General features: G+C 43.6%; 8 protein-coding genes across 9 annotated transcripts; 3 read left to right on the forward strand and 5 right to left on the reverse strand.

Moving 5' to 3' along the window:
* Positions 1–73: 73 nt before the first annotated feature.
* Positions 74–12,389, forward strand: LOC115371071 (histone H2B 1/2-like). The gene is made up of 3 exons (XM_030068187.1): positions 74–457; positions 1,505–1,510; positions 12,379–12,389. The coding sequence occupies exons 1-2, from the start codon at positions 87–89 to the stop codon at positions 1,506–1,508; spliced, it is 375 nt and encodes a 124-aa protein (XP_029924047.1). The 5' UTR covers positions 74–86; the 3' UTR covers positions 1,509–1,510; positions 12,379–12,389.
* Positions 3,785–26,947, reverse strand: LOC115371077 (histone H3-like). 2 transcript variants are annotated; one of them, XR_003929318.1, is made up of 2 exons: positions 21,871–22,418; positions 3,785–3,829 (listed from the first exon to the last, which is right to left on the reverse strand). XR_003929318.1 is itself a non-coding variant. In XM_030068193.1 (2 exons), exons 1-2 carry the CDS (start codon positions 26,905–26,907, stop codon positions 22,082–22,084), a joined length of 669 nt encoding a protein of 222 aa, XP_029924053.1. In that variant the 5' UTR covers positions 26,908–26,947; the 3' UTR covers positions 21,541–22,081. The 2 variants fall into 2 exon arrangements, 1 of the variants encoding a protein (XP_029924053.1); XM_030068193.1 differs by lacking the exon at positions 3,785–3,829 and adding an exon at positions 26,557–26,947 and having other exon boundaries at positions 21,541–22,399.
* Positions 3,857–4,376, reverse strand: LOC115371078 (histone H4). Its single transcript, XM_030068194.1, has one exon. It carries the CDS (start codon positions 4,357–4,359, stop codon positions 4,048–4,050), a length of 312 nt encoding a protein of 103 aa, XP_029924054.1. The 5' UTR covers positions 4,360–4,376; the 3' UTR covers positions 3,857–4,047.
* LOC115371068 (histone H1-like) lies at positions 5,147–5,818 on the reverse strand. Its single transcript, XM_030068184.1, has one exon. It carries the CDS (start codon positions 5,777–5,779, stop codon positions 5,165–5,167), a length of 615 nt encoding a protein of 204 aa, XP_029924044.1. The 5' UTR covers positions 5,780–5,818; the 3' UTR covers positions 5,147–5,164.
* LOC115371069 (histone H3) lies at positions 7,941–8,370 on the reverse strand. The gene has a single exon (XM_030068185.1). The coding sequence runs from the start codon at positions 8,361–8,363 to the stop codon at positions 7,953–7,955; it is 411 nt and encodes a 136-aa protein (XP_029924045.1). The 5' UTR covers positions 8,364–8,370; the 3' UTR covers positions 7,941–7,952.
* On the forward strand, positions 11,229–11,664 carry LOC115371079 (histone H2A). The gene has a single exon (XM_030068196.1). The coding sequence runs from the start codon at positions 11,257–11,259 to the stop codon at positions 11,641–11,643; it is 387 nt and encodes a 128-aa protein (XP_029924056.1). The 5' UTR covers positions 11,229–11,256; the 3' UTR covers positions 11,644–11,664.
* Positions 12,731–13,179, forward strand: LOC115371076 (histone H2B 1/2-like). The gene has a single exon (XM_030068192.1). It carries the CDS (start codon positions 12,742–12,744, stop codon positions 13,114–13,116), a length of 375 nt encoding a protein of 124 aa, XP_029924052.1. The 5' UTR covers positions 12,731–12,741; the 3' UTR covers positions 13,117–13,179.
* LOC115371066 (histone H1-like) lies at positions 23,448–24,168 on the reverse strand. The gene has a single exon (XM_030068182.1). The coding sequence runs from the start codon at positions 24,130–24,132 to the stop codon at positions 23,500–23,502; it is 633 nt and encodes a 210-aa protein (XP_029924042.1). The 5' UTR covers positions 24,133–24,168; the 3' UTR covers positions 23,448–23,499.

Here is a 26,947-nt window from a genome sequence, read left to right on the forward strand (position 1 = left end):
CAGCGTTATTTGCATGAGGTGAGCTGAAAACAAGAGACGCGCCATGTGGCTTCATTTGGTTGTTTGACCGCAAGCGAGACTGCGTCATGCCTGAGCCAGCCAAGTCAGCGCCCAAGAAGGGCTCGAAGAAAGCCGTGAGCAAGACCGCCGGCAAGGGCGGCAAGAAGCGTAGAAAGACCAGGAAGGAGAGTTACGCCATTTACGTGTACAAGGTGCTGAAGCAGGTCCACCCCGACACCGGCATCTCTTCCAAGGCCATGGGCATCATGAACTCTTTCGTCAACGACATTTTTGAGCGTATCGCCGGCGAGGCGTCCCGCCTGGCCCACTACAATAAGCGCTCCACCATCACTTCCAGGGAGATCCAGACCGCCGTCCGCCTGCTGCTGCCCGGGGAGCTTGCCAAGCACGCCGTGTCCGAGGGCACCAAGGCCGTCACCAAGTACACCAGCTCCAAGTGAGCAACTCAGCTTTCTACAAACACAAAGGTCCTTTTCAGGGCCACCCACCTCATCAACAGAACTCCTTTTTATTTTATATCTTCTGAAACTGAAAGAAAAACAGTTGATGCGTATATGGTTATTTAAGTGTAATGAAAATATTTGGGATGGGGTTTTATTGCTTTTGAGTCCTCAATATCAGCATTGGAGTCCCACAGGGTTGTGTGCTATGTCCTATTTTCTGCACCGCATTCACCTACAGCACAAAACAAACCAGTTTTAACCCTGAGCCATCAAAGAAATTAACTCTAAAATAATACCCTTCACAGGCAATATGTCATGTGACTACAAAGTTGATTCTGATTCTGACAGGTGGATGGAAAGTTCACTGGACCACACTACCAGAAGCAAGCCTGGTATGTCACGACCTCCTCCGCTGTGGTTGCAAAAAGGGGTCTTGTGGAAGATGCAAATGTGCCAAGTGCACTGCCCTTCGCTACTGTGTGTCCTCTTTGACTTTATTAAATATGCCTTTAGGCTACATGGAATCCGGTCTCTGTACTGCTGTATAATTCCACTTTGGCCATTGCCATAACACACATTTCATGGCATATCTGTCAACATCTTAGAAAACACGTACAGTATACACCAGGGGTCCCCAAACTTTTTCCTGTGAGGGCCACATAACTCTTCCCTTCTCTGATGGGGGTCGGGGTCAGTTTGTAACAGAAAAAGTGTGACGATCGCAGGGGTGCCTAAACGTAAACATTTGTTTTCCAGAAAGCCACACATAACCAAATATTAATAACCCTTTCCGGGATCTTCACAGAAAAAAAGTCAGGAAATAAATAATAACACTATTAATGAAATAAATCACACTATTGGTGAAATCAATAAAAATCAAATAACTCTCTGGGTTCTTCACAGAAAAAAAAGTCAGGAAATATGTAATAACACTATTTATGAAATAAATAATAATCAAATAATCCTCTCTGGGTTCTTCACAGAAAAAAAAAAGTGCATGGAACATTAACTTTCTGTTGTGCCGTGCACAATCTTAACAGGTAAAAGTTCAGCTTAGTTGTCAGAGCAGAATCTCTTACTTAAATGCAGGGACGGTTTTTGCTATGGGCAGTGTGGGCCAGGGCGCAATCTACTTGGGGGCGCACGAGAAAAAAAAATCGCCAGTTTTCTAGACTACCATATTGACCCGCACATGCCGTGGCACAGGAGTACCATCAGTCGGCATCAGGCGGGCCGGTCTGGTCTGCCGGATCTGACAGGTGAGCGGCTTAATGCCGGCCAGTGCCGGCTCGCCTGATGCCGACTGATGCTGCCCCGCTGCCGCGCCCGACTGGTGCCGCGGGGGCGGGGGCAACGTGAAAGGGCGCAAGCCAGTAATTTCACCTAGAGTGGCAACGTAGGCAGAACCGACACTGCTTAAATGACTCATATGAGCAGTCTCTCAAAGTTCTTGTGTTCCTTCCTTATAATCCTTTTGTAGGTTCCAGTAGGCTTGTCACGTTCTATGCGTGTATTAGTCTCGATCGCATGGCCAGACTGAAAAAAAAAAAATCATAATGCGTCTCTGGTATTGTTCAGGGGACCGGGCCAAATGTGGAGGCGGGCCGTATCCGGCCCGCGGGCCGTAGTTTGGGGACCACTGGTATACATTACCAAAATACATATTTTGATGGTTTTTACTATTACTTAATTAACTGAATGCCAGAAATATGTAGTTAGGTAATTGCTAGAATGTTGTAAATAGTACCACTGTATTCCTTATCCTTGAAAATGTAGGATTAGCCACCAGGATCAAGATCCTAGGTGGTCTAGAACCTGAGTCACAGGTAAAAAAATCACAGCAGGTGGCAGCCATTTTGAAAAATGGTTGCCATGGTTACCACGTGACAAATCTGCAATGGCTCTATAGCCAAAAATGATCCTTAGGGCATGCTCTAACAGTGTGCCAAATTTCATTCTTGTATCGTGAAGCAGGAGTGCCGCCAGGAATTTTGGGCCCCATGAAAAAAAAAAAAATATATATATATATATTTACTCGATGATGGTTTAATAATTTTATATTAGTTCTTACCTATTTTTTGGGGCCCCTGTCAGGCAAGGGCCCTTGGAATTGTCCTAACTTTTCCCCCATATTCGGCGCCCCTGTCGTGAAGTGCACGATTCCATCAAAATATTGAATGTAGCCACTGGACTATCAGTCCGTTTATTGTTTTTTTGTAATTTGGAGTCAGGATGTGCTTGAATCTTTCTAATAACCATTTTAATGCATTCCTTTGGCCAAACTTGTATGGAAAACTGTGTTCATTTGTCACTTTATGATGAGTACTCCAAAAGTTATGCTATTCTCTGTTTTTTTTTGTTTGTTTGTTTGTTTGTTTGTTTGTTTTTTCAATTTGGGTTTGGTTACGATATGTATAAGAAAGGGTTCAAATGAACCCCATGGGACATTACTTCACCCTGGTTCCTGGCAGAATCTTAAAGTGCACCTTTCAAGGATTGAGAAATAAAAAATGGCAAGAAAAATCCACCCAAAATATTTAGTAAACAGAGAAATATAGATGTGATCTAATGATTTTCGCCTAGTTTTTTGTAGTTTTTGTCCTGAAATTGAGTCAAAATGTGCTTGAATCTTGATAATAACCATTAATGGATTCCCTGGGTCCAAACTGTATGAAAAAATGTGTTCAGTGACAAGAGAGCACAGAAAGGAGAGAAGGGGGGTGTAACACTGGGGAGCAAAAGAGCTGAGCCAAACAGGTTTCCACCAGATATGTTGGTAATGAGTAAGGAGTCGTTTCTGTCATTTATGGTTGAGGTATTAGCAGCAGCTAAGCAAATTTTTGCATCAAAAACTCCCAACAGCTCAGATGTCATCTGGGAAGTGGTGGGGGCAGCTGATAGATTCCTTGGGGCAAAACATGTACCAGAGAAATTATTCCAGCACATGTCAGAGGTACGGAAGAAAGTGCAGAGGCAGGGGGAGGAAAGAGAAGGGGAAGAAGACAGTTGATGATTGTACTATACTTCACATTCGTCCTGATGTAGTATGCTTGCATAGTCATATATACGTGCCCAGCATTGTTCGATAAGAAAGCGGATGTTGCATATATTGATTTTGCGACTATATGGAGAAAATAACGGTGTGAATGTGTTTCAGTTCAAAAGATAGTTTATTAAATGTGTATATGCTTCACCCCACCCTCCTTTCAGGGGCGTAACACAACTACACAGAAATAATAGCACAATTCACATTATATTCATGAACCTTATTTGTTTCATTTCATACTTTATATAATTTTGAAGTTACACAATTGATCAGTAACCATTAAACACTTGAATTATCAGTGAAATGTGAGAAGTAAAACCTATTTTAAAGACGAATCAAGATTAACATCTGAAGTAGCATGTAGAACATAATACTGCTTACAATTTATTTACTTATATGGTTTAATATGTGCATAATTTTAATAAGATAATGAAATGATTCAAGTTGTATGTGATAGAAATAAGGACAGCAGCTCTGTAAATTAAAGTGAGTGGCTCTTAAAAGAGCCTTTGTGTTGTTGAGCGGTGTCGGTCCTGTTTAGCCTCCGAAGCCGTAGAGAGTGCGGCCCTGCCTCTTGAGAGCATACACCACGTCCATGGCGGTAACGGTCTTCCTCTTGGCGTGCTCAGTGTAGGTGACGGCGTCGCGGATGACGTTCTCCAGGAAAACCTTGAGCACCCCGCGAGTCTCCTCGTAGATGAGACCGGATATACGCTTGACGCCGCCACGGCGAGCCAGACGGCGGATTGCGGGCTTGGTGATGCCCTGGATGTTATCACGGAGAACTTTGCGGTGACGTTTGGCGCCACCTTTCCCGAGCCCCTTACCTCCCTTGCCACGACCAGACATTTTCCTCTGCTTGATAGATAGCGAAACGAAAGAGAATGTGTGAAACCAGAGCGAACGCTTCTGCTTTTAAGCTCTGTGTGCGGACGTAAGAGAAGAAGGAGGGCGCGCGCTGCGCTGGGCGGCGCCAAACTATGCAGTCCGCCTCCTTTTTTTTTCGGAGCTGTACGGAGCTGGACCAAGCTTTTGGCTGATTTGTTTTTGTAAACCCACTTTCCACGTTACCTACACATATCACTGCGCTTTTTATTATCATTTACATTTCGTGACCCCTCCTCCCTCTCTCCTTTTCATCTTTGTTCGTTCATACCTGACTGGTTAAGTTGTATCGATGACGGAGAGTGTGAAAAAACGGAATATGTGAAAGCAATGGATTTTTCCCCCTCCTGCTTTTTCATTGAAGTGAACAACTAATCATGGGCATGGCATTATTGTGATTTAATCTTAAACCCGTTGTATCGGGTCGGATCAGTGTGTGCAATACACTTCTCCCTTTTTGGCATGCAGTCACTCTGTCAGTCATATGGAAGGAGAGAGACTAATTCATCAGACTTAGATTTTCATAGTTGTCTGTTCATTTGACATTATGTAGAAAACAAGAGAAATGTAACTGTATTGCATTTCATTCCTAATAAGTGAGTTGCATTGTTCTCCTACGCTTTAGTTTAGCTTGCGTTCAGCACCCCTTGGCTGTGCAGTTTTGTCACAATGTATTGAAAAAACGAAGAAGAGCAAGGAGTTTGTCTTTTTTTCAGAATGTGTGTGGCTCTTAAAAGAGCCTTTTGTTGATGAGGTCCTGCATGAAGGTTTATTTCTTCTTGGGAGCTGCCTTCTTGGCTTTGGGCTTGGCGGCTTTCTTCACCGCGGGCTTCTTGGCTTTAGCGGCGGGCTTCTTGGCTTTTGCAGCGGGTTTCTTGGCTGCTTTCTTGGGGCTCTTGGCGGCTTTCTTGGGCGCTGCCGCCTTCTTGACCTTTTTGGGAGACTTCTTGGCGGCTGCGGGTTTCTTGGCTGCGGCCTTCTTTGGCTTGGCGGCCGCTTTGGGTTTCTTGGCCGCGGCTTTCTTGGGTTTGGCTGCGGGTTTCTTGGCCGCGGGCTTCTTCTTGGGCTTGTCAGCCTTAACCTTCTTGTTAAGCTTGAAGGACCCAGAGGCTCCGGTGCCCTTTGTCTGGAGAAGCGTACCTTTGGTGACGAGCTTCTTAACGGCGATCTTGACGCGGGCCTTGTTCTTGTCCACGTCGTAGCCGCCGGCAGCCAGAGCCTTCTTGAGGGCGGCCAAAGAGACGCCGCCGCGCTCCTTAGATGCGGACACGGCTTTCACGATGAGCTCCCCGACGCTGGGGCCGGTCTTCTTGGGCTTGGTGCTCTTCTTCTTGGGGGCTTTCGCCGGGGCGGCGGCGGCCGGAGCTGGAGCTACTTCTGCCATTTTCTCGTCTGTCGTCTGGTCGACCTACAGCAAACTGAGTCTCACTGGACTGATGCTGAGCTCCGGCCAGGGGGCGGGACTTATACACGACATGAGAACCGTGTAGACTCATCCAACCCGCCGCTCTCCCGTGCAGCCGGATTGTCGAGCCATTTGTGTTTTCTCGTCACACTAAAACGCCTAAAATACACACCTGAAAGACATCCTGAAAGCAGATAGCGGCTGGAGCCGACAGCAGACTCGTGCCTCGCCATATCGAAGTCACGCAGAGCCCCGAAGGTTTCAGCGTTTTCTGCTGGGAGGCTCCAAACCTCACATATTCACCGTGGAGGGAGGCTCAGCTCGACCACATTTCTCTTTAAAATGCTTTAAAGTGCATTAGATACACAACAAAAGCACTTTCCCTGACGGCCAACATGTTTATGCAGAGAAAAAAGCCCCAAAAAGAAATGTGCTACCGCTCGTTTTGTATTAAACTGAAGTTGTTTCGGTGTCAGCAAACACACTCATGATGGCGGTGGCCTGTGGTGACTGTTCAGCAGACCTTCAAGGAGAGATGGTCACTGTGACAATCGCAGTGACCATCTCTCATACACACTCACAGACACACAGACATTCGTTACTTCATTTATGAGTCATTCATTAAAACAAATAAACAAAATAATGATAGTACTCTACGGTTGTTAATCATTTATATCATGCTTCATTAGAGGGAGGGTCGTGTGTTTACTGGACATTTTGTAAACTGCTCACATACTCTAGTCATTCTGTTTTTCTACCTAGTATTTTATCCTGATGTTATCTGGCTTGTTTTGGACAAAAAAAAAAAAAAAAAAAAAATCGTTACTGTCGGCACTGCAAGTAGAAGGCCTACACGGCAGCATGGTCGTTAACAGACTGACCATTGTTGTTGTTTTTTTTTTTTTTTCTTTTTTTTTTTCTTTTTATGATTATATTCATTGTTGCACAGCTTACATTTACGCTTTAGGAGAAGAAGAAGCAAGGGTTGACAATAAATCCATACATGTCAAATCAAAGTTAACATATCTGGGATCAACTGGTCTAATAAGCAAGATCAGTGTAAAACTGCACTGGTTCCTATGGCAATTTACAATGTGCAGCTATTCACACCAGCGATTTACTAGTTGTTGTTGTTTTTTTTTTTTTGTTTGTTTGTTTTTTTTTTTTTGTATTTTATTTATTTATATCATATTTATTTATTGTATATTTAGCTAGTGTGTTGTTCATCCATCCATTCATTCATTCCAAAAAAAAAAAAAAGAAAAAAAAAGAGTTGAATTATATGTTCCAAATCAATACTGTGTTGTCCACTGTGAGGGAAATCTGGATTTATTTGACACATTAGCTTGAGTGAAGAGTTGGGGGATGAAAAGTCTGCTGTATGATATTACTGTATTTTGTTTAGTGTATATTTTGTTTAGTGTATATACAAATGTAAATAAAATGTAAAGTACAGTTCTCAGTTGGAGATATCAGCAACATCTACTGTATTAGTTTGCAGTGAGCAGCGCTGCCACCTATTGGAACAACAAGCATACAACCCAAGAGCCACCAGCTTATTTTACATTAGACTTTCTTATACTTGTGATTTTTTTTTTTTTAATTTTTTTTATGTAATCTTAGGCCTTCCAATGAAACTATAACTGACATGGCAACTGTCTCTTTTCTTTGCCCTTTGGATCCTTTCCAGACAGTAAAATGAGCCCTGTTCTGCAGCAGTCTGTCATCCCCAGGTTAAAAATGCCATGCAGTTAAAGCATGGCGGAGCTGTGTTCTGGAAGTGAAACAAAAACCCCCACGTGTTGATTTGATAGTTGAGAAAAAAGTGTTTGAAATGTTTAAAGATAAACTTCGCATTAAGAAAATTAAACTAGTGATGCCAATTGGTGCATTTGTTACATGAATTTATGTTGTACCGTAACAGAATGCCAGTCTAGTGTAATATTCTGGTAAGCCAAGACTTGGTCATACGTGGCATGTATTTCAGTGACATTCCGCTATGTGCGTGTTTGTTTGCTAGGTTTCTCCATCTTTAACGTCGATAGAATGGAAGAAAGCGACATTATACAGAAAAATGACAGGATTGGCGTCTCTAGCGAAAGAGTGTGTGGCTCTAAAAAGAGCCTTTTGTATGTGGAGATCCCGACAGAATCTAAGCCCTCTCTCCGCGGATGCGGCGAGCCAGCTGGATGTCTTTGGGCATGATGGTGACCCTCTTGGCGTGGATGGCGCACAGGTTGGTGTCCTCGAAGAGGCCGACCAGGTAAGCCTCGCTGGCCTCCTGCAGAGCCATGACGGCCGAGCTCTGGAAGCGCAGATCGGTCTTGAAGTCCTGGGCGATCTCTCTTACCAGGCGCTGGAAGGGCAGCTTGCGGATGAGCAGCTCGGTGGACTTCTGGTAGCGGCGGATCTCCCTCAGAGCCACAGTGCCGGGCCGGTAGCGGTGAGGCTTCTTGACGCCACCGGTGGCCGGGGCGCTCTTTCTGGCGGCCTTGGTGGCCAGCTGCTTCCTGGGAGCTTTGCCTCCGGTGGATTTACGAGCGGTCTGCTTAGTTCTAGCCATGGCGAGATAATTTCTTCCACAAAAAATACAGAAGAACTATTGAGTTGGAAAACAAAACTCCGGCTTTTATGAGCAGCGCCGACATACATCTGTGAGCTGATTGGTCAGCTGCTGACATCACTGTTTATGATTGGAGGAGAGCCCGCCACTAGTTCCAACAAAATAAAACGTAAAAAGAAATAACAGTGGAAGTGGAAGTTAGTGGAAGATGACTGTAAGCACAGTTTATCGCAAGCTATTTTTAATGATCTTTGTTCGTTTAATGTGAGGACATATTTCAGCATAAGCTCAGGGCATATTGTTGACTGGTCATTCAAGTTAATTGCTGTGCATTTTGGGCTATTTTGAGCGTCATTGTCATTCTGTACGGTTTCCGTAGATGTGTAACAAAGGAATAGGAAGTGCAGTTTTATTGTGAAAGGTGCTCTTGAGTGAACCAACGAGTGGGCTGCAGCTGCAGCTACAGCTGTTTTACCGCTGGTGTTGCCACCGAGCATCGGCCTACTCAACGTGTAAAGCAGTATCATGTCGTCCCTGCAATGTGGTTATTGCAGAAGAAAGTTACAGGAAAGAAAATACGAGCAAAGCAAACTAAAGATAGCCACTACACTGACAAAAACACCATGGGGCTCATAAAGGGAACAACAACAACAATAATGAAGAGAATATAAATGAGTATATTATCGATGTGTTATTTCTATTTACTATTATTGTTATTTACTAGTAATGATCTCTCTCTCTCTCTCTCTCTCTCTCTCTCTCTCTCTCTATATATATATATATATATATATACTACATATATGTAAGACTACCTCTTGAAGCTCATCGAGAGAATGCCAAGTGTGTGCAAAACAGTAATCAGAGCAAAGGGTGGCTATTTTGAAGAAACTAGAATATCAAACATGTTTTCAGTTATTTCACCTTTTTTTGTTAAGTACATAACTCCACATGTGTTCATTCATAGTTTTGATTCCTTCAGTGAGAATCTACAATGTAAATAGTCATGAAAATAAAGAAAACGCATTGAATGAGAAGGTGTGTCCAAACTTTTGGCCTGTACTGTATATATATATATCTATATCTATATATCTATATATATATATACATATATATAGATATAGATATATAGATATATAGATATATAGATAGATATAGATAGATATAGATAGATAGATATAGATAGATAGATAGATATAGATAGATATAGATATATATATCTATATCTATCTATATCTATCTATCTATATATATATATATAGATAGATAGATAGATAGTAGATAGATAGATGTGTGTGTGTGTGTGTGTGTGTGTGTGTGTGTGTGTGTGTGAGCCAAATTAGCCAAATTAAAAAAAAAAAAAAAAACAGACTGAAATAAAACAACAAATCTATTGGTGGCCTAAGACTTTTACACTGTACTGTGTCTTTGTTAAATCTGTCCAAAAATGTTGAAAATTAATTTCTCAGTCTTTGTTTTCTGTTTGTGAAATTTTGTGCTTGCGTTCGCTCACATCCTGTGCATCTCCCCCCTGTTCTTAAAACTTGCCCTGCGTTCCAAATCGCATACTTATACTTTTTACTTTCATTATGTACTGCAGCTGCCCTTACAAAGTATGTAGTTTAGTATGAAATATGCATGCGAATGCATACTATTGGGACACACTACATACATCATCCTTGACCTCCGCCCCTCTTGCTCACTTCCGCCGCCGTCCGTAGCTCCACATTTGAATGTTGCTGTCAAAATGGCGGTGCTGTTTCATACTGCGCTGTCGTCTGTCATATTTCTGATCTTCTGTCTTCCTGTCGCTTCTGCTGTCACTGAACGAGTTTTGTGCGATATGTGTGCTTTGTTGTCGTCCGTATGTGGCCGTGGCTTGTACATGCAGCTCAGTCAGTGCCACGTAACGTCTGCTGCGCATAGGATTGTGGGTCAGAATGACCAGAGCAGCATGCTGAAATCCATACTGCGAAATCTGACCAGATGTAGTAGAACATCCTGGTACTCTTGGCATACTGCATCTGACATACTATGTATTGGGACATACTAAATCTTTTTTTCCCCTACTAAATAGTATGGTAGTGTGGATATTGGAACGCAGGGCTAGTTTCACTTACTGACTCAGTAGGTGGTGTCACCTACTGACACTTGTATACAGTCTGTGGTTGTCAGTCCAACACGTCATGCCCTGGTCAGGTGGCTGCAATCAACCAGCCACCAGCTCGCACAGGAGAGACTGACAAAGAATAAAAAAAGACAAAAGAACGGCTAAATGTACATTAACAATAAAGAAAGCAGTGTTTATGTATATCAGAACCTAAAGGTGATAGTGTTGATTGACGGTCTAATAATCCTAAAAAGATTTGTAATATGAATAGATTAAGGAAAGCACTATAAACTAGAGCATGAAATAAAAAAAATATAAATATAGCAATTGAAAAACACCGTCATAAAAAAGTAATCATTTTACGGATGGAGCATGTATGATTTTTTTTTTTTATTTGGTTGCAGGGGCGCCATATATGGGGGAAAAGTTAGGACAATTCCGAGGGCCCTTGCCTGACAGGGGCCCCAAAAAATAGGTAAAAACTAATATAAAATTATTAAATCATCATCGAGTAAATACATCTATATTTTTTTTTTCATGGGGCCCAAAATTCCTGGCGGCGCCCCTGTTTGGTTGTAACCAATAAATTGGTAGGGAGACTTTGAATTGTTGGGGATTTACTTTGAAAATCCCCAACAATGCACAGCGAAAGTCTAATGTGATTGGACGATGACGGTGACGATCATGCCACCAATAGGAAACCAGCTGGACAGACATAAAGCTGAGATTGTGAGTCATTTGGTGTGATTTGTTTGTGATTCAGCTGCTGAGTAAAGGGCAAGCAGAATGTCTGGAAGAGGCAAAACTGGTGGTAAGGCTCGCGCCAAGGCCAAGACTCGTTCTTCTCGTGCGGGACTCCAGTTTCCGGTGGGTCGTGTCCACAGGCTGCTGCGCAAAGGTAACTATGCAGAGCGTGTGGGTGCTGGTGCCCCGGTCTACCTGGCGGCAGTTCTGGAGTACCTGACGGCTGAGATTTTGGAGTTGGCCGGGAACGCTGCTCGCGACAACAAGAAGACCCGCATCATCCCGCGCCACCTACAACTGGCCGTCCGCAACGACGAGGAGCTTAACAAACTGCTGGGCGGAGTCACCATCGCTCAGGGCGGCGTGTTGCCCAACATCCAGGCCGTGCTGCTGCCCAAGAAGACCGACAAGCCGGCCAAGGCCAAGTAAACCCAAAGCTCTGCGCACAACACAAAGGCTCTTTTCAGAGCCATCCAAATCACTCAAACAGTGAAGCCTCAGTCTGCAAAATATTTGATCCTTAATGTTACTAACAGTGTTAAACTTACGGATAGTATTACTTATACAACGTGTGAATAAGTATTTTTAAAAGTTAAAAAAAATATGCACTAAGATCTTGAAGCAAGGAGTATTTCCAGAAAAGGCCGCACAGTTTAAAGATCAAGTAAATAGTGAAGGACGTAACTTCAACATGTTGAATTTGCATTGTGCTCAGGATTGACGCATGATGTTGATTTAAAAAAGGCCCGACACACTGGGAAGCCTAAAGGGAGCGCCCTTAACTTTGAAATGTTGGAGCGCCAACTTTCACAGCACCCAGAGGAGAAAGCCTAACGCCCGACCCCTGACTGCCGCTGCCATTCCCCCGCCAAGTTGTCATTATTAAAATATCCCGCCTTTTTTTTTCCCCAAACATGACGGGTGCAATGTTTTGTCATGAGAAACACACATTGACGCGATAGTTAGTACAGGAACAATGCGGGAATATTTTAGGCGGCCGTGCATATGTGTGTATTGCAGTTACAGCAAGAATAGCACGGAAATATTCCAGATCGATTTTTCCACCTGAGCGAGAACCCTCTTAGACCTGCTGGAATAATTCAAAAATGGGAGCTAGCAGATGGGAAAAAGCTCTTCAGTGACTGGCAGCTGCATTCAAATGAGGCTGGAGTGAGAGAGGATGGCTCCTTTTGTTAAACACCCGCTGCCTGTTACATGGCGTTTCATTAATTACTTTATTTATTTTGGCGTGGTAAGAGGACAGTAAAAGTAAGAATTTCACGGTCTGTCTGTGTTAAATGCTACATGTTTATTCACATGTGGAGCGGGAAGGTGAGATGTGAAGAGAAATGGGCAGGCGACATGTTTTTGCAGAGAACAGTGTGTGGCGCATGCCTAGTGTGGCTGCAAATCTCGGCCAATCATATGAGGGAAACAGCACAGCGTTATTTGCATGGGGTGAGCAGAAAAAAAGAGGCACGCAATTTACGGCTTCATACAGCTGTTTGACCGCAGCGAGACTGCATCATGCCTGAGCCAGCCAAGTCAGCGCCCAAAAAGGGCTCGAAGAAAGCCGTGAACAAGACCGCCGGCAAGGGCGGCAAGAAGCGTAGAAAGACCAGGAAGGAGAGCTACGCCATCTACGTGTACAAGGTGCTGAAGCAGGTCCACCCCGACACCGGCATTTCTTCCAAGGCCATGGGCATCATGAACTCTTTCGTCAACGACATTTTTGAGCGTATCGCCGGCGAGGCGTCCCGCCTGGCTCATTACAACAAGCGCTCCACCATCACTTCCAGGGAGATCCAGACCGCCGTCCGCCTGCTGCTGCCCGGGGAGCTTGCCAAGCACGCCGTGTCCGAGGGCACCAAGGCCGTCACCAAGTACACCAGCTCCAAGTGAGCAGCCCAGCTTTCTACAAACACAAAGGTCCTTTTCAGGGCCACCCACCTTCTCAGTAGAGCTCCTTTTTTAAGATTTTTTTTTTTTTTTCTCGTGAGAAATGTAATTTCAGTATTCTGTTTGTGTAGGTTTTGTATGTGTCTCTACACTTCATGCACACAAAACCTGACTATGGTTACATGCACACCATATTCCGATGCAGTTTAATAATACAGCAATAATACAGAAACGCTGAAGGCTGAAACATGCAGCAAGAGAGGGAAGGGATTTCGTCAACGTGTTGAGCCATCCAGTGCCATTTCTGGAAATTGGCCGGAGTATCTACATATTTATGAGAACAAAGCTGAGCCGTTCTCCCTCCTGGCAGCTTGTGTTACATCCCTTGTAGGGATCGGCGATACTACACTTTTAGGATTCGATACGATACCAATACTTTTTTCTTGCATTTTCATCGATACCGATAGTGAATTTCTTATTTGCAATTTTTTTCATTCAAAATATTATTGCATTTAAGACAAATTACATGACAAATACAGACCACTTATACCATATTTATTATGGTCAATGCATAATAAAACTAAAATTAAAATAAATAACATAAATATGAATGGAATAAATTAAATATGAACAAATATTTGCACATTTTCACTGTTATTGTTGTTTTCTTGCACTTTTCTTGTCAAAAAAAGAAAAAAAAAGACCGATCAGCCATTATTTTCTGTGTGTTCCTCCGGCTCCCGCATTCAAGCCTCTCTTGCTGGCTGTGCTGTCGGGCCATCACGTGACACGGGCCAGCTCAATACACCGCCAGGCACCGGGGTGTCTCAGCACATAGTAAGTGAAGTAATCTAAAACAGCTGAAAGTTATGCATGCACCCCCAATTCTTATTTGTTAGTATTGATATTTGTTTAAGGAAATTGATGCCAAATGAGTAGCCATTTTGAAAAAATGGTTGCCACGGTTGCCACGTGACAAATCTGCAATGGCCCTATAGCCAAAAATGACCCTTAGGGCATGCTCTAACAGTGTGCCAAATTTAATTCTTGTATTGTAAAGTGCACGATTCCATCAAAATATTGCGCGTAGCTGCTGGACTATCAGTCCGCTTGTTGTTTTTGTGCAATTTGGAGTCAAGATGTGCTTGAATCTTTCTATTAACCATTTTAATGCATTCCTTTTGGCCAAACTTGTATGGAAAATTGTGTTCATTCGTCTCTTTATGATGAGCACTTCAAAAGTTATACTATTTTCTTTTTTTTTCCTATTTGGGGTTTGGTTAGGATATGTGTAAGAAAGGGTTCAAATGAACCCCATGGGACATTACTTCAGCCTAGTTCCTGGCAGAATCTTAAAGTGCACCCTTCAAGAATTGAGAAAAAAAATAATTGGCAAGAAAAATCCACCCAAAATATTTAGTAAACAGAGAAATATAGATGTGATCTGACGTTTTTCGCCTAGATTTTTGTAGTTTTTGTCCTGAAATGGAGTCAAAATGTGCTTGAATCTTAACCATAACCAATCATAAATATTTCTGTGCAATTCTTTCCTTTTGCATTTTGTTTCAGTTCTGTACTTTATTAGAATAGTGCAGGAGTAGGACAGTGCAAGGGGAACGGAGTCGGGAGGCATGTATCTCTTCCACAACGGAGCCGGGGGGGCTCTACCAAAGTAGAGAGGATAAAAATAACCCCTAGAGAAAGCCAGGGAAGTAAAGGGGTGGTTTACGGGATGTTTGCTGGTTTGTCAGAACAGGACATTTTGGATAATAAAATAAAATTTAAAAAAAAAAAAAAAAAAAAAGGGGGGTGGGGTGGGGGGGGCAATGTTTAATGTCTCTAAATAAATGATTATCATTATTATTATTATTATTATTATTATTTAATTTTATTCATTTATTTTTTGCTTCATATTTAATGAGTTTTCCTAATTTAATGGGCACTACCGCACTACCGGGTAAACAAGAAATTCACATGATAATATGTTTTCCACCCAGCTTCCAGGGAGGGTCTGTCTTGGCTCTACGGCATATCAGGTGAGGGAGTATGTAAGACCACAGCTGCGATGCTATAACTGTCAAAGGTATGGGCACATCGCAGACTCCTGTCGTGGCAAGAAAAGGTGTGCAAAGTGTGGTGGGGATCATGGAATAAAGGAGTGTAAAGCAGATGCTCCTAAGTGCCCTAATTGTGGGGGGGACCATGGGGCGGCATATGGGGGATATGAGCACACCAAGGCCAGGCAGGTGCAGGCTGTGAGGGAGCGAGATAAGGTGTCTTATGCCGAGGCAGTTCAGACAGTGACAAGAGAGCACAGAAAGGAGAGAAGGAGGAGTGTAACACTGGGGAGCAAAAGAGCTGAGCCAAACAGGTTTCCACCAGATATGTTGGTAATGAGTAAGGAGTCGTTTCTGTCATTTATGGTTGAGGTATTAGCAGCAGCTAAGCAAATTTTTGCATCAAAATTCCCAACAGCTCAGATGTCATCTGGGAAGTGGTGGGGGCAGCTGATAGATTCCTTGGGGCAAAACATGTACCAGAGAAATTATTCCAGCACATGTCAGAGGTACGGAAGAAAGTGCAGAGGAAGAGGGAGGAAAGAGAGGGGGAAGAAGATATAGCTGATGATTGGGGGGGTTATTAGTACTGTTATGTTCTGTGTTCTCCAATGAAATGCCAGGAGTTTAGTGAAAAATACAAGGAATTAAAGAAGTTTATTGATAGGCTTGAGAATGAGCCAGAAGTGATTTGTGTTCAAGAGATATGGCTGTGGCCATGCCTAGATTTTGTAATCCCAGGATATGAGAGCTTGAGACTGGATAGGGCAGAAATAATACTAAGGGAGTCAGTGGAGGCTGATAGAATGGGCTGCAGTATAGAAGAGTGGGAATAAATGGAAACCTTGAGTGTATTGCTGTGGAGATTTGGGATAGTCAAAATCACAGAGGTGGAGTTAATAGTAGTGATAATGATAATGGGGATGGAAATAACAACACTGAAGGTGAGAATGGAAACAGCAAGGAAGGCAGTAATAATAAAAAGAGTGTTACTGTGATTAACTTCTATAACCCCTGCAATTGTATGATACTGTCAGATTTTGATGATGATAATGAAGAAGGTAAGGTGCCCGGTAATATGGGCTGAGGACTTTAATGTACATAACCCCTTATGGAGCAGTGTGCAAAGGGACAGTAATGGGGTTGTAGTAGAAGACTTTTTAGACAAGCATGGGTTGGTAGTGATAAATGATGGGAGGCCAACCAGGTATGATATTGCTAGGAATACCTCTAGTCACCTAGACCCTGTTATGTTGCATACTAGGCTCACCCAAGGGGTGTGTCTTGTCCCTGCTTCTGTTCATGCTTTACACTAATGACTGTAAGAGCATGTTTGAATCAAGGTTTATAATAAAATTTGCTGATGACTCTGTGATTGCCAGCCTCTTGCAAGACCATGAGGTGGGCCATGGACCTGTTCTTGACTATTTTGTTAGTTGTTGTGATGACTCTTACCTACAACTTAATGTGTCTAAAACAAAAGACATGATTCTTGATTTCCGCAAAAATCCACCTGTCACAAACCTTTGTCCAGGGCCGTGGGGTCCATAGGGCAGGTTAGGCCAGTGGTTCTCAAACTTTTTTCAGTGATGTACCCCCTATGAAATATTTTTTCAGCCAAGTACCCCCAAGTTCAGCCTGTGAGGGAGGGCCTGGGGGTGTGGGGTGGGTCTCTGGGTTTTTCAGGATGATGAAATTGAATACTGAATATAAAATTCCGATTATGAACTTCCATTTATATTTTAATGAATATTTATTAGGCTAAATAATGATTTTTTAAGGAACCTTGCATGGATGCTATTTTTAAACATATATTTAAGCATTATTAATAACGCAACTATACAACTATTACCAACAAAATAAAATGTATAATCAAAATGTATTTAGACTGTGGGCATTTCGCTCTCAAAATATAAAGTTTTTTGCCAGTATTCTCTCCGTTTCAGTGGATTTACTTAAGATCTGATGGTAACTAGTCCTACTAGCTCAATCATGTTGTAACTAGAGTATCTGCTTGAAAAAATATTTTTCATGGGCTGATAGTTACACTTCTGCAAAGTCATTTTTAATCTAACAGGTGCCATGACAAGTATTCAGGGCCATGCATGTACAGATGCAAACATATGTAACCTAACATTTACACATAAAATCTGTCTGAACAAAACATTAGCCCAATTGAACACGGCCATTTCATACCAGACTATGCCATACAATAGGTGCAGAGTTTCACTGTGTGTGCATTGCAGATGTACTTCTTGCACTGGGTGCATGTATGTTGTATTTTTCTGTCCATCTTGGGTCCACACACCTCACAGCGCTTCTTTGTGTTGCTGGCCACAATCTAGAATAATGAGAAGATAAAGATCTTTACTAACACTCGTCACATTGGCAGCTATGCGGGGCGGTTCATTTCTTGAAAACGAAGACCATTCAATTCTGCCATTTCTTGACATCCATATGTTGTCATTTGCAAGCTGCTCACCAGCTGGCCCTGGGGCTGGCTGCTGGCCTGCTGGTCCTGAGGTGCGCTTGTGTTTGGGAGGCGGCTGACGGACTGATCCTGGCCTCTCATGGGCTGGTCCTGGGCCTGGTTGCTCATGGGTTGGTCCTGGCTGCTCACATCGTCCTGGTTTGCTGAAGGGCTGGTCCAGAGGCTCTTTTACGCTTCTGAGTTGGCTGATACTCATCCTCCTCTTCAAACTCAGTGTCAGACTCAGAATTTTCAGGAATGTGATCCTCACATTCTGAAACCTCTTCCTCTGCATCATCATCATCACCTTCTCTCTCTTCCAATATCAATTGTAAGGCAGTCTGAACAGAAAATCGCTTTGCCATCTTGATCAGTTGTGGTATGGCACCACACTGACAGAGCTATCTATAGCGTCAAGTCCCCGAGATTGGTTCCCACAAGACAGAGGGTGAAATGTGTGGGAATGTGGGTGCAGTTAGTGTTGGGTACTCCAATTTTCTAACAATGTTGCAACCTTGTGCGGGAACAGGTGCACCCACAGTGTGCACGTGTTCCCACACTCTCTCTCTCTCTCTCCCACACAATACACACACACACACACACACACACGCACACACACACGCGCAAAAAATAATTTTTAGTATCATTTTTCTTAAGCTAAAAACTGAAAACGGGTCCCACAGACCCGAATACCTTATAAGGGTTAAGTAGTGAAACTGCTGCAGCGGGACACGAGCACGCAGGTGACAAAGATGACAGTGAAGGAGGGAGATGCCGATGTTGAGAAACTTCTGTTGTGTTGCGTGAACAAGCACCTGTGGTAAGAAAGATCAGGATGCCTGGCCTCCACATCCATTAATAAGGAAAAAAAAAACATTTGAATGCAGAGGAAGAATATCTCTCTCTCTCTCTCTCTCTCTCTCTCTCTCTCTCTCTCTCTCTCTCTCTCTCGTCATTTTTTTGCCAAGCTGTTATTGTTCGGAGCAGGGTTTCTTCTTTTGCTCCTGTGATTTGAACAAACTTATTGACTTTAAACATTGTCATTATTGTCTTCCGAATGTGCCCTAATTTTAGCATACATGCAAACACAGGTGTGCACACAAACATACATGCAGACACACACACAAACATATATACACATTCCCCAACATTAGCATATACACAACACCTGCTTTTTGATATTATGTGAAGCATGTTGTTTGTTTTTGTTGACATGTTTTGTAGCAGTAAAAGCAGAGAGAGCACAGTTTCATAAACTATTGAACTGAACATTTTTGTTTTGCCTGACAGTTTTATCGATCACTAAGATAGCAATGACTTGGAATGAAGTTGGTTCGATGTTAAAAAAAAAAAAAAAAAAAGTAGCTTTGATGTAGTTAAGCTACACGTTGTCACTGTGTTGTAGCTTAGCTTGCTACATTTCTCTGGAGGGGAGCTTCAGCTTTGTGAAGCTTCATTTACAGTTTTTCTTGATTGCTAAGACACATTTCTTGAAAGTTGCTCTCCTTTTCTCTAAACTGTGAACACAAAACCCAATTTTCAAGCTACATTCACAAAACCTCAGACTGCTCTTGCAAAACCAAACTTTCACCTCACTGAACAATGTGTCAAATTGTGCCCCAAGTCAATCAAAATTAAAAACACTACTGAGCAGTCAATCACAGTAGCTCTGATTTCATCAGATATTACTGCTCTTTGTCTTCGCTGACCACCTCGACCACCTCGACCACCTCTCACACGAACTCCTCCTCTCAGACTTCTATCCATTGTAGTGCCTCACACAGCAGTGCTCTCTGAACTGGCTTATATATGTTCCCTCACATCATTAGCCACAAGTGTGATCAATTTTGAGTTGTTGTGTTCAACCAGTAACACCAGTGCTTTACTTGTGTTTGACTTTTGCCACCAGTGCTCACCATTCTGCAACACAGGTGCATCACAATGAAAATGTGTTGGTAAGTTGTGTCTAACAGGTGAAAAGTGCTTATGGTTTTGCCAAAAGAGTGACTGATTCAATCAGTGGGTTCAGGCAATGGAGCATTTGATTCAGACAATAGGGTTTAGTGTTTTAGCAATTGAGAAAAACTGTAATGTGGAGTAACTGGTAGCTTAGCTCACTACATTTTCCAAGAAGTTTGCCCAACATTGCACTAGTATTCACTGATGGATCCAGAGATCCAGTTAGTAGGAGAGCAGGGTTTGGGGTCTATGTAGAGCAGCCTGAGCTGAAGTTTAGCATCTGAATATCTGATGATAGCTCAGTTTTTACTATAGAATTAATGGCAATCATTTGGGCTCTAAAGTGGGTGGAGGAGGAGAAGCCAAAAGAGCTTGTCATATTCTCTGACTCTGCAGCAGCCTTAAGAGGAGGTAAAAGCAAAGCTTGCCCTGACTTAGTAATAGAAATACTAAGTATTATGTGTAGAATAGGGTTAGTGTAACAGGGTCAGCTGTGCAGCATAAATATGTGCATGCATACAATATTATGTACGGTAGTTATTGTTATTATTATTGTTATTGTTATAATTACACAAAATCTGTATGCCTTTTAAATTTATTTTATTTTTATTTATTTTCTTTAATACCTGACAGATTGGGCCTCCAAGTCAGTGCATAGGAACAGGAACATACATTTGAGTCTGTACCCCGAAGTTCTTATATTGTGTGACACCGCCCCTATATATTGTGTTTTCGCGCCCTTACCTCCCCTTTTGTTGTTGACATCCATGGGAGAGGGGTGCAGTGTTTTGGCGGAGCTGACCGGAGGGAAATGTTTTTTTATGCCTTTTGTCAGGTGTGAAATAAATGGAGACTGCCTCCGAAGGTGTCCTCATCTGAGACTTCTCTTCCTACAACGCAGAGTAGCATCTCAACCGGTTACATTAGGATGTGATGTAACATTCTGTTGGATTCCAGGGTGCCCTGGAACCCAACAGAAAACTTGTTCTCGTGGATCTACTAGCAAAGGAAAGTTTGGACAGAGAAATAGATATTCACATGCCCCTGGGGAGGGTAGAACTGAGGGGATTAATTAAAGAGGATTTAATAAAGGAGTGGCAAGCAGGCTGGGAGAGGGAGGATAAAGGGAGGCACTATTTCTCTGTCCAACCTAAAATCTCTAGGAAATGCTCTTGTAACATTTCATCTCGTAGAGGTAGAGGTGCAGTTAAGCTGTGCAAGCTGAGGTTGGGGCACTGTGGGTTAAATCAGAACCTATTTATAATAGGAAAACATGACACAGAGCTATGTCAGTGTGGGAAGCCAAAAGCATGTGTTCCTAGAGTGCAGTAATTACATCACAGAGAGACACCGTCTATTTATAAGGATGTCAGAGCTAGGAGTGGAGGCTTTTGCTGTTCTTTCTTTATTTGGCCGTAATGAGAACCACCAGATGATTTCCAAGGCAGTACTGCAGTTCCTGCATGATACTGGAGTCTATGGGAAGATCTAGTTAAACAAGACACCAGTGGAGGGCAGTAATACGCCTAGAGGCTGTTTGGTCCTTGTCCACTGAGTGATTTCTAGGTGAGCAGCATTATTTTCAGCTCGACTCCCATGGACACTGTGAGTCAGTGCTGCTCAGGTTGTTTTTCAAGCTGCTGCCGTTGCGGCTGGCGCTTTTGCTGGCAGCCTTGGTGTCCGGCCGCCTCCCGGGAGCTTTTCCTCCGGTGGATGTCGAGACGGCCTGCTTAGCTCTGGCCATGGCTCAAGGACGAGAACAGGTTTCTGTGCTAACCGAGAACTGAGACGAGGTTGAATCGCTGTGTGGCTTCAGCTAGCGGCAGCAGAGCTGTGTCTGCAACTACACAGAGAAATAAAAGAATAGCACAAGTCACATTTTATGTTATGTTAAACAAATGGTATGCCCCTTTTTAAAATAAATAAATAAATAAATAAATAAATAATTATTTCTCTTTTACTTGAATTATGTAGCGGCTCCGTCTATTTCTTGAAAATGCCCATTTGAGCTGTAGAGTCCAAGCATATAGCTGACGCATGCTTCGGTACAACTCTGTAATCCATGTTCGTTTCAGCGGTTTACCGAGCTTCTTATTTAAGTACAAAGAACATGATACAAAGTACAGTGCAACTACAAAGAAATGACAATAGCACAATTTGCATTATAGTCATAAACTTTGTTTAATTTCACACCAATTTCAGAGAAAAACAACTGATCTGCAACAATTAAATACTGTGTCTTGTATGCTTAAATTATCAGTGAAATAAAACCTATTTTAAAGACAAATCAACATTAACATGTGAAGTAGCACGCAGAACAAAATACTGCATACAGCCTATTTACTTTTATGGTTTAAGTTGTGCATAATTTCTGTAAAATGACTGAAGTTGTGTGTGACAAAAACAAAGGAGAGCAGCTCTGAAAACGGGAGTGGGCGGCTCTTAAAAGAGCCTTTATGTTGTTGAGCGGTGTCGGTCCAGTTCAGCCTCCGAAGCCGTAGAGAGTGCGGCCCTGCCTCTTGAGCGCGTACACCACGTCCATAGCAGTGACGGTCTTCCTCTTGGCGTGCTCAGTGTAGGTGACGGCGTCGCGGATGACGTTCTCCAGGAAAACCTTGAGCACCCCGCGAGTCTCCTCGTAGATGAGACCGGATATACGCTTGACTCCACCGCGGCGAGCCAGGCGGCGGATAGCGGGCTTGGTGATGCCCTGAATGTTATCACGAAGAACTTTGCGGTGACGCTTGGCGCCTCCTTTCCCGAGCCCCTTACCTCCTTTTCCTCGGCCAGACATTTTCCTCTGCTTGATAAGTAGCGAATCACAAGAGAATGTGTGAAGCCAGAGCGAACGCTTCTGCTTTTAAGCTCTGTGTGCGGACGTAAGAGAAGAAGGAGGGCGAGCTGCGCTGGGCGGTGCTGAGCTCAGCAGCCCCCTCCTCCTCCTCATCTCTTTTTTTTTTTTTTTTAAAGGAGCTGTACTTGTAGCAAGTTAGCAGAAGCTACCAGAGTGTAATCGCGCTTTCGTTTCCAAAAAGTGTCAAGATAAAATGAGGCCAGAAGACGATGCAAATGTGTCCTTTTACAATGCGGACATTAAAAAAAAATCTGTTACATTAAAAAGAGCATGAATTGATTTGAGGTGCTGTTTTTACAGTTTGAGCATAACACAAGGGTTTGTTGTGATTGTTGTGAAGTTGAAGTGAACTTTCCCACTCTTATGAAGGGCATTTTTAAAATCCTGGTTTCTATTTCCGGATGCCCTGTGTTTTTTTGTTTGTTTGTTTTTTGTTTTTTGTTTTTTTAATGTGAGTTGGTTGCTGTCTGGATGGCTGAGCTGTTTGGATGTCACGCGAAGTGTGAATATGTGGGGTCTGTGTGTGTGTGTGTGTGTGTGTGTGTGTGTGTGTTTTGTAGTCGAAATGAAGAAGTAAGTATTGATAGATAGATAGACAGATAGATATACTTTATTGATCCCAACCAGGGAAATTCTGGTGTTCCAGCAGCAACAGTAGAAACATAATAAAGTTAAATAAAAAAGAATAAAGGCTAAATATATACAATAAAGACTATAAGTGTGCTGGGTAATGGAGCGTTAAAAACAGAACTATACAGCAGACAGTTGTGAGTCTGTCTGACAGATGTGATTTGTTGTACAGTGCGATGGCTTGTGTCAGGAATGATTTCCTGTATCTGTCCCTGTATGGTCATGATGTAGTGTTGAGGCCGTGGGTGGAGGAGAGCAGCTTGGTCATTTGTATTGAATGGAAATGAATATGTCCTTTTTTTTATTGATTAATGAGACTTAGATTAGGGGGTGAGGTAAGGGTTTGGTCTTTTGGGTGAGCAGTGTGTGGCTCTTAGAAGAGCCTTTATGGTTGTAGCGTGGAAGTGTGTTGGGCTTTACTTCTTCTTGGGAGCCGCCTTCTTGGCTTTGGGCTTGGCGACCTTCTTGGCGGCAGGCTTCTTGGGTTTGGCGGCGGCCTTCTTGGGCTTGGCGGCTGGCTTCTTGGGCTTGGCGGCTGGCTTCTTGGGCGCCTTCTTGGGGCTCTTGGCGGCTTTCTTGGGAGCCGCTGGCTTCTTGGCCTTCTTGGGCGTCTTCTTGGCGGCGGCGGGCTTCTTTGCCGCGGGCTTCTTGGGCTTTTTAGCCGCGGCGGGTTTCTTGGCGGCAGGCTTCTTGGGCTTCTTGGCCGCGGCGGGCTTCTTCTTGGGCTTGTCGGCCTTGATCTTCTTGTTGAGCTTGAAGGATCCGGAGGCTCCGGTGCCCTTAGTCTGGAGCAGCGTGCCTTTGATGACGAGCTTCTTGACGGCGATCTTGACGCGGGCCTTATTCTTGTCCACGTCGTAGCCGCCGGCGGCCAGAGCCTTCTTGAGGGCGGCCAGAGAGACGCCGCCGCGCTCCTTAGATGCGGACACGGCTTTCACGATGAGCTCCCCGACGCTGGGGCCGGTCTTCTTGGGCTTGGTGCTCTTCTTCTTCGGGGCCTTCGCCGGCGCGGCGGCGGGCGCGGCCGGAGCTGGAGCTACTTCTGCCATTTTCTTGTCTCCTGTCGTCTGGTCAATTCACAGCAAGCGGAGTGTGACTGGACTAATACCGAGCTCGAGCCAGGAGGCGGGACTTATACACGGCATGAGAACCGTGTAGACTCACCCAGTCCGCCGCTCTCCTCTGCAGCCGGATTATCGAGTCATTTGTGTTTTCTTCTCGCACAAAAGGGCCTCAAATACACGTCTGGAAGAAACCCTGAAAGCAACGAGCGGCTGGAGCCGACAGCAGACTCGCGTCTCGTCATATCGAAGTCATGCAGAGCCCTGAAGGTTTCAGCGTTTTCTTCTGGGAGGCTCCAAACCTCACATATTCACCGCGGAGGGAGGCTCAGCTCGGCCACATTTCTCTCGAAAATGTTTTAAAGTGCACCAGAGGCACAGCAAAAGCGCTTTCCGTGACGGCCAACACGTTTCTAAACAGAATAAACGTCAAAACACAAATGTGCTGCCGATCGTTTTGTATTAAACTGAAGCTGTTTCGCTGTCAGCAAACACACTCATGATGGCGGTGGCCCGTGGCGACTGATCAGCACACCTTCAAGGAGAGATGGTCGCTGCGGCTCACACACACATATTTGTTACTTCACCATGAGTCCTCAGAGAAGAAACTAATATATCTAAACCATCTGCAGACATTCATATATGTCACTGCGTCTCTATCATAGGAGGGTTATGCTGTAAACTTCACGTATGTAGTCAGGGTGTGTTTCTACAGTATTCATAATTCCGAATTTGTTTTCGGACAAAAATAAATACAGTCTGTGTTGCAAATACTTTAACAGTAACATGCACCTTAACAAACTGCACTTTCTTTTTAACCATCAGTATAATTATCATTGGTAGTAGAAGTAGTAGTTCAATTAAGACATTCACATTCTACTACTATGAAGAGTATGACTGCCACTACTACGACTACTACCACAAATAATTATTGGAAAAATTACATGTTTTTTTGTTTGTGAAAAAACAAACAAACAAAAACAAAACATGTATTCTGCCATGTCTTCGTGTATTTATTTATTTATCATTCATTCATGGCAGTGAAACACCCTGGACAGGTCGCCAGTCCATCACAGGGCAGACAGACAAACACTGACATTCACACACACACTCACACCTAGGGGCAGTTTAGCTTCTCCAATTCAACTAACCTGCATGTCTTTGGACAGTGGGAGGAAACCGGAGTGCCCGGAGGAAACCCACGCAGACACGGGGAGAGAATGCAAACTCCACACAGAAAGGACCTTGGGTGGGAATCGAACCCAGGACCTTCTCTTATTTATTTATTTATTTATTTATTTATTTATTTATTTATTTATTTATTTATTTATTTTTGGGACCTTTATTTTTTTTTTACCACTTGTTCCTGTCAGCACCCCAAATAGTTTTGGTGGCTCAGAACCTCACACATTGACCGTGGAGGAAGGCTCACCTTGGCCACATTTCTCCCTAAAATGTTGCATCAGAGGCAGGAGAGATAAGTGTGGCTCACACACACACACACACACACACACACACACACACACACACACACAGAAATTCTGTGTGTCTGCTTGAGACAACCTAGAGGCTATATAATAAAAAAAAAAAAAAGCTACCTAGTTATTTTAAAGGTTTATTTAGTTAGTTGGTGAGTACGTTATTCATCCATCCATTCATTTGGCCAATGGGAGCGAAAAGTAAATCATATATAGTGTAATATATTTATAGGGTTAAGGTTATAGTAGTTAGGGTTAGTGTAACATAACAGGTCTTACCATCTTTGGGTGAAAATGCAGCAGAGAAATGGCAATGGTCTGAGATCAGACATACTGACCTAAAATGAAAGAAATGTTGTAAAATCTTTAAATAAAATCTATTAAGAAATTGTATTAATTGTACTACAAGTGTCTTTCCAGTCAGTGAAATTGAAACGGTCCTGGACCAGTCTGTCAGTGTAAGGTGAAAATGCTATGCTGTGCAGTCAGCACAGTTAGTGTTTTCTGTCAAGTATCAACTTCCATGTGGTTTGATATCAGAAAATTATCAAAGACCTGCCACAGCCTATTGTGTAAGGGCAAAGTGCACAGGGAATGGTGTCAATAAGGCTTTGTCACATGAATTGACTTTGTATTGTAACTCCCCTATGTCATGTAAATGTCACATTGTGGTCAGTGAGATGTGGTCAACATGTAATTGAAGCGTCAGTCCCTGCTTGTTTGCTTTTAGCGGCAATCCCCACCCATGCTGCTGTTTTATAGGGATAGAGTGACATTACTGTAGAGGAGAGGGCTGAATAAAGGCTTGAATCTCTTGAAGAGAGTGTGTGGCTCTTAAAAGAGCCGTTGTGTGTCGTCGCGGCGGCGGCTGAGTCTAAGCTCTTTCTCCGCGGATGCGGCGGGCCAGCTGGATGTCTTTGGGCATGATGGTGACCCTCTTGGCGTGGATGGCGCACAGGTTGGTGTCCTCGAAGAGGCCGACCAGGTAAGCCTCGCTGGCCTCCTGCAGAGCCATGACGGCCGAGCTCTGGAAGCGCAGATCGGTCTTGAAGTCCTGGGCGATCTCTCTTACCAGGCGCTGGAAGGGCAGCTTGCGGATGAGCAGCTCGGTGGACTTCTGGTAGCGGCGGATCTCCCTCAGAGCCACGGTGCCGGGCCGGTAGCGGTGAGGCTTCTTGACGCCACCGGTGGCCGGGGCGCTCTTCCTGGCGGCCTTGGTGGCCAGCTGCTTCCTGGGAGCTTTGCCTCCGGTGGATTTACGAGCGGTCTGCTTCGTTCTAGCCATGATGAGAAAGCTTCCTCTTCCACAAAAACTACAGAAGAAA

This window comes from Myripristis murdjan, chromosome 14 (genome assembly GCF_902150065.1).
Source record: "Myripristis murdjan chromosome 14, fMyrMur1.1, whole genome shotgun sequence".
NCBI classification, from domain to species: Eukaryota; Metazoa; Chordata; class Actinopteri; order Holocentriformes; family Holocentridae; genus Myripristis; species Myripristis murdjan.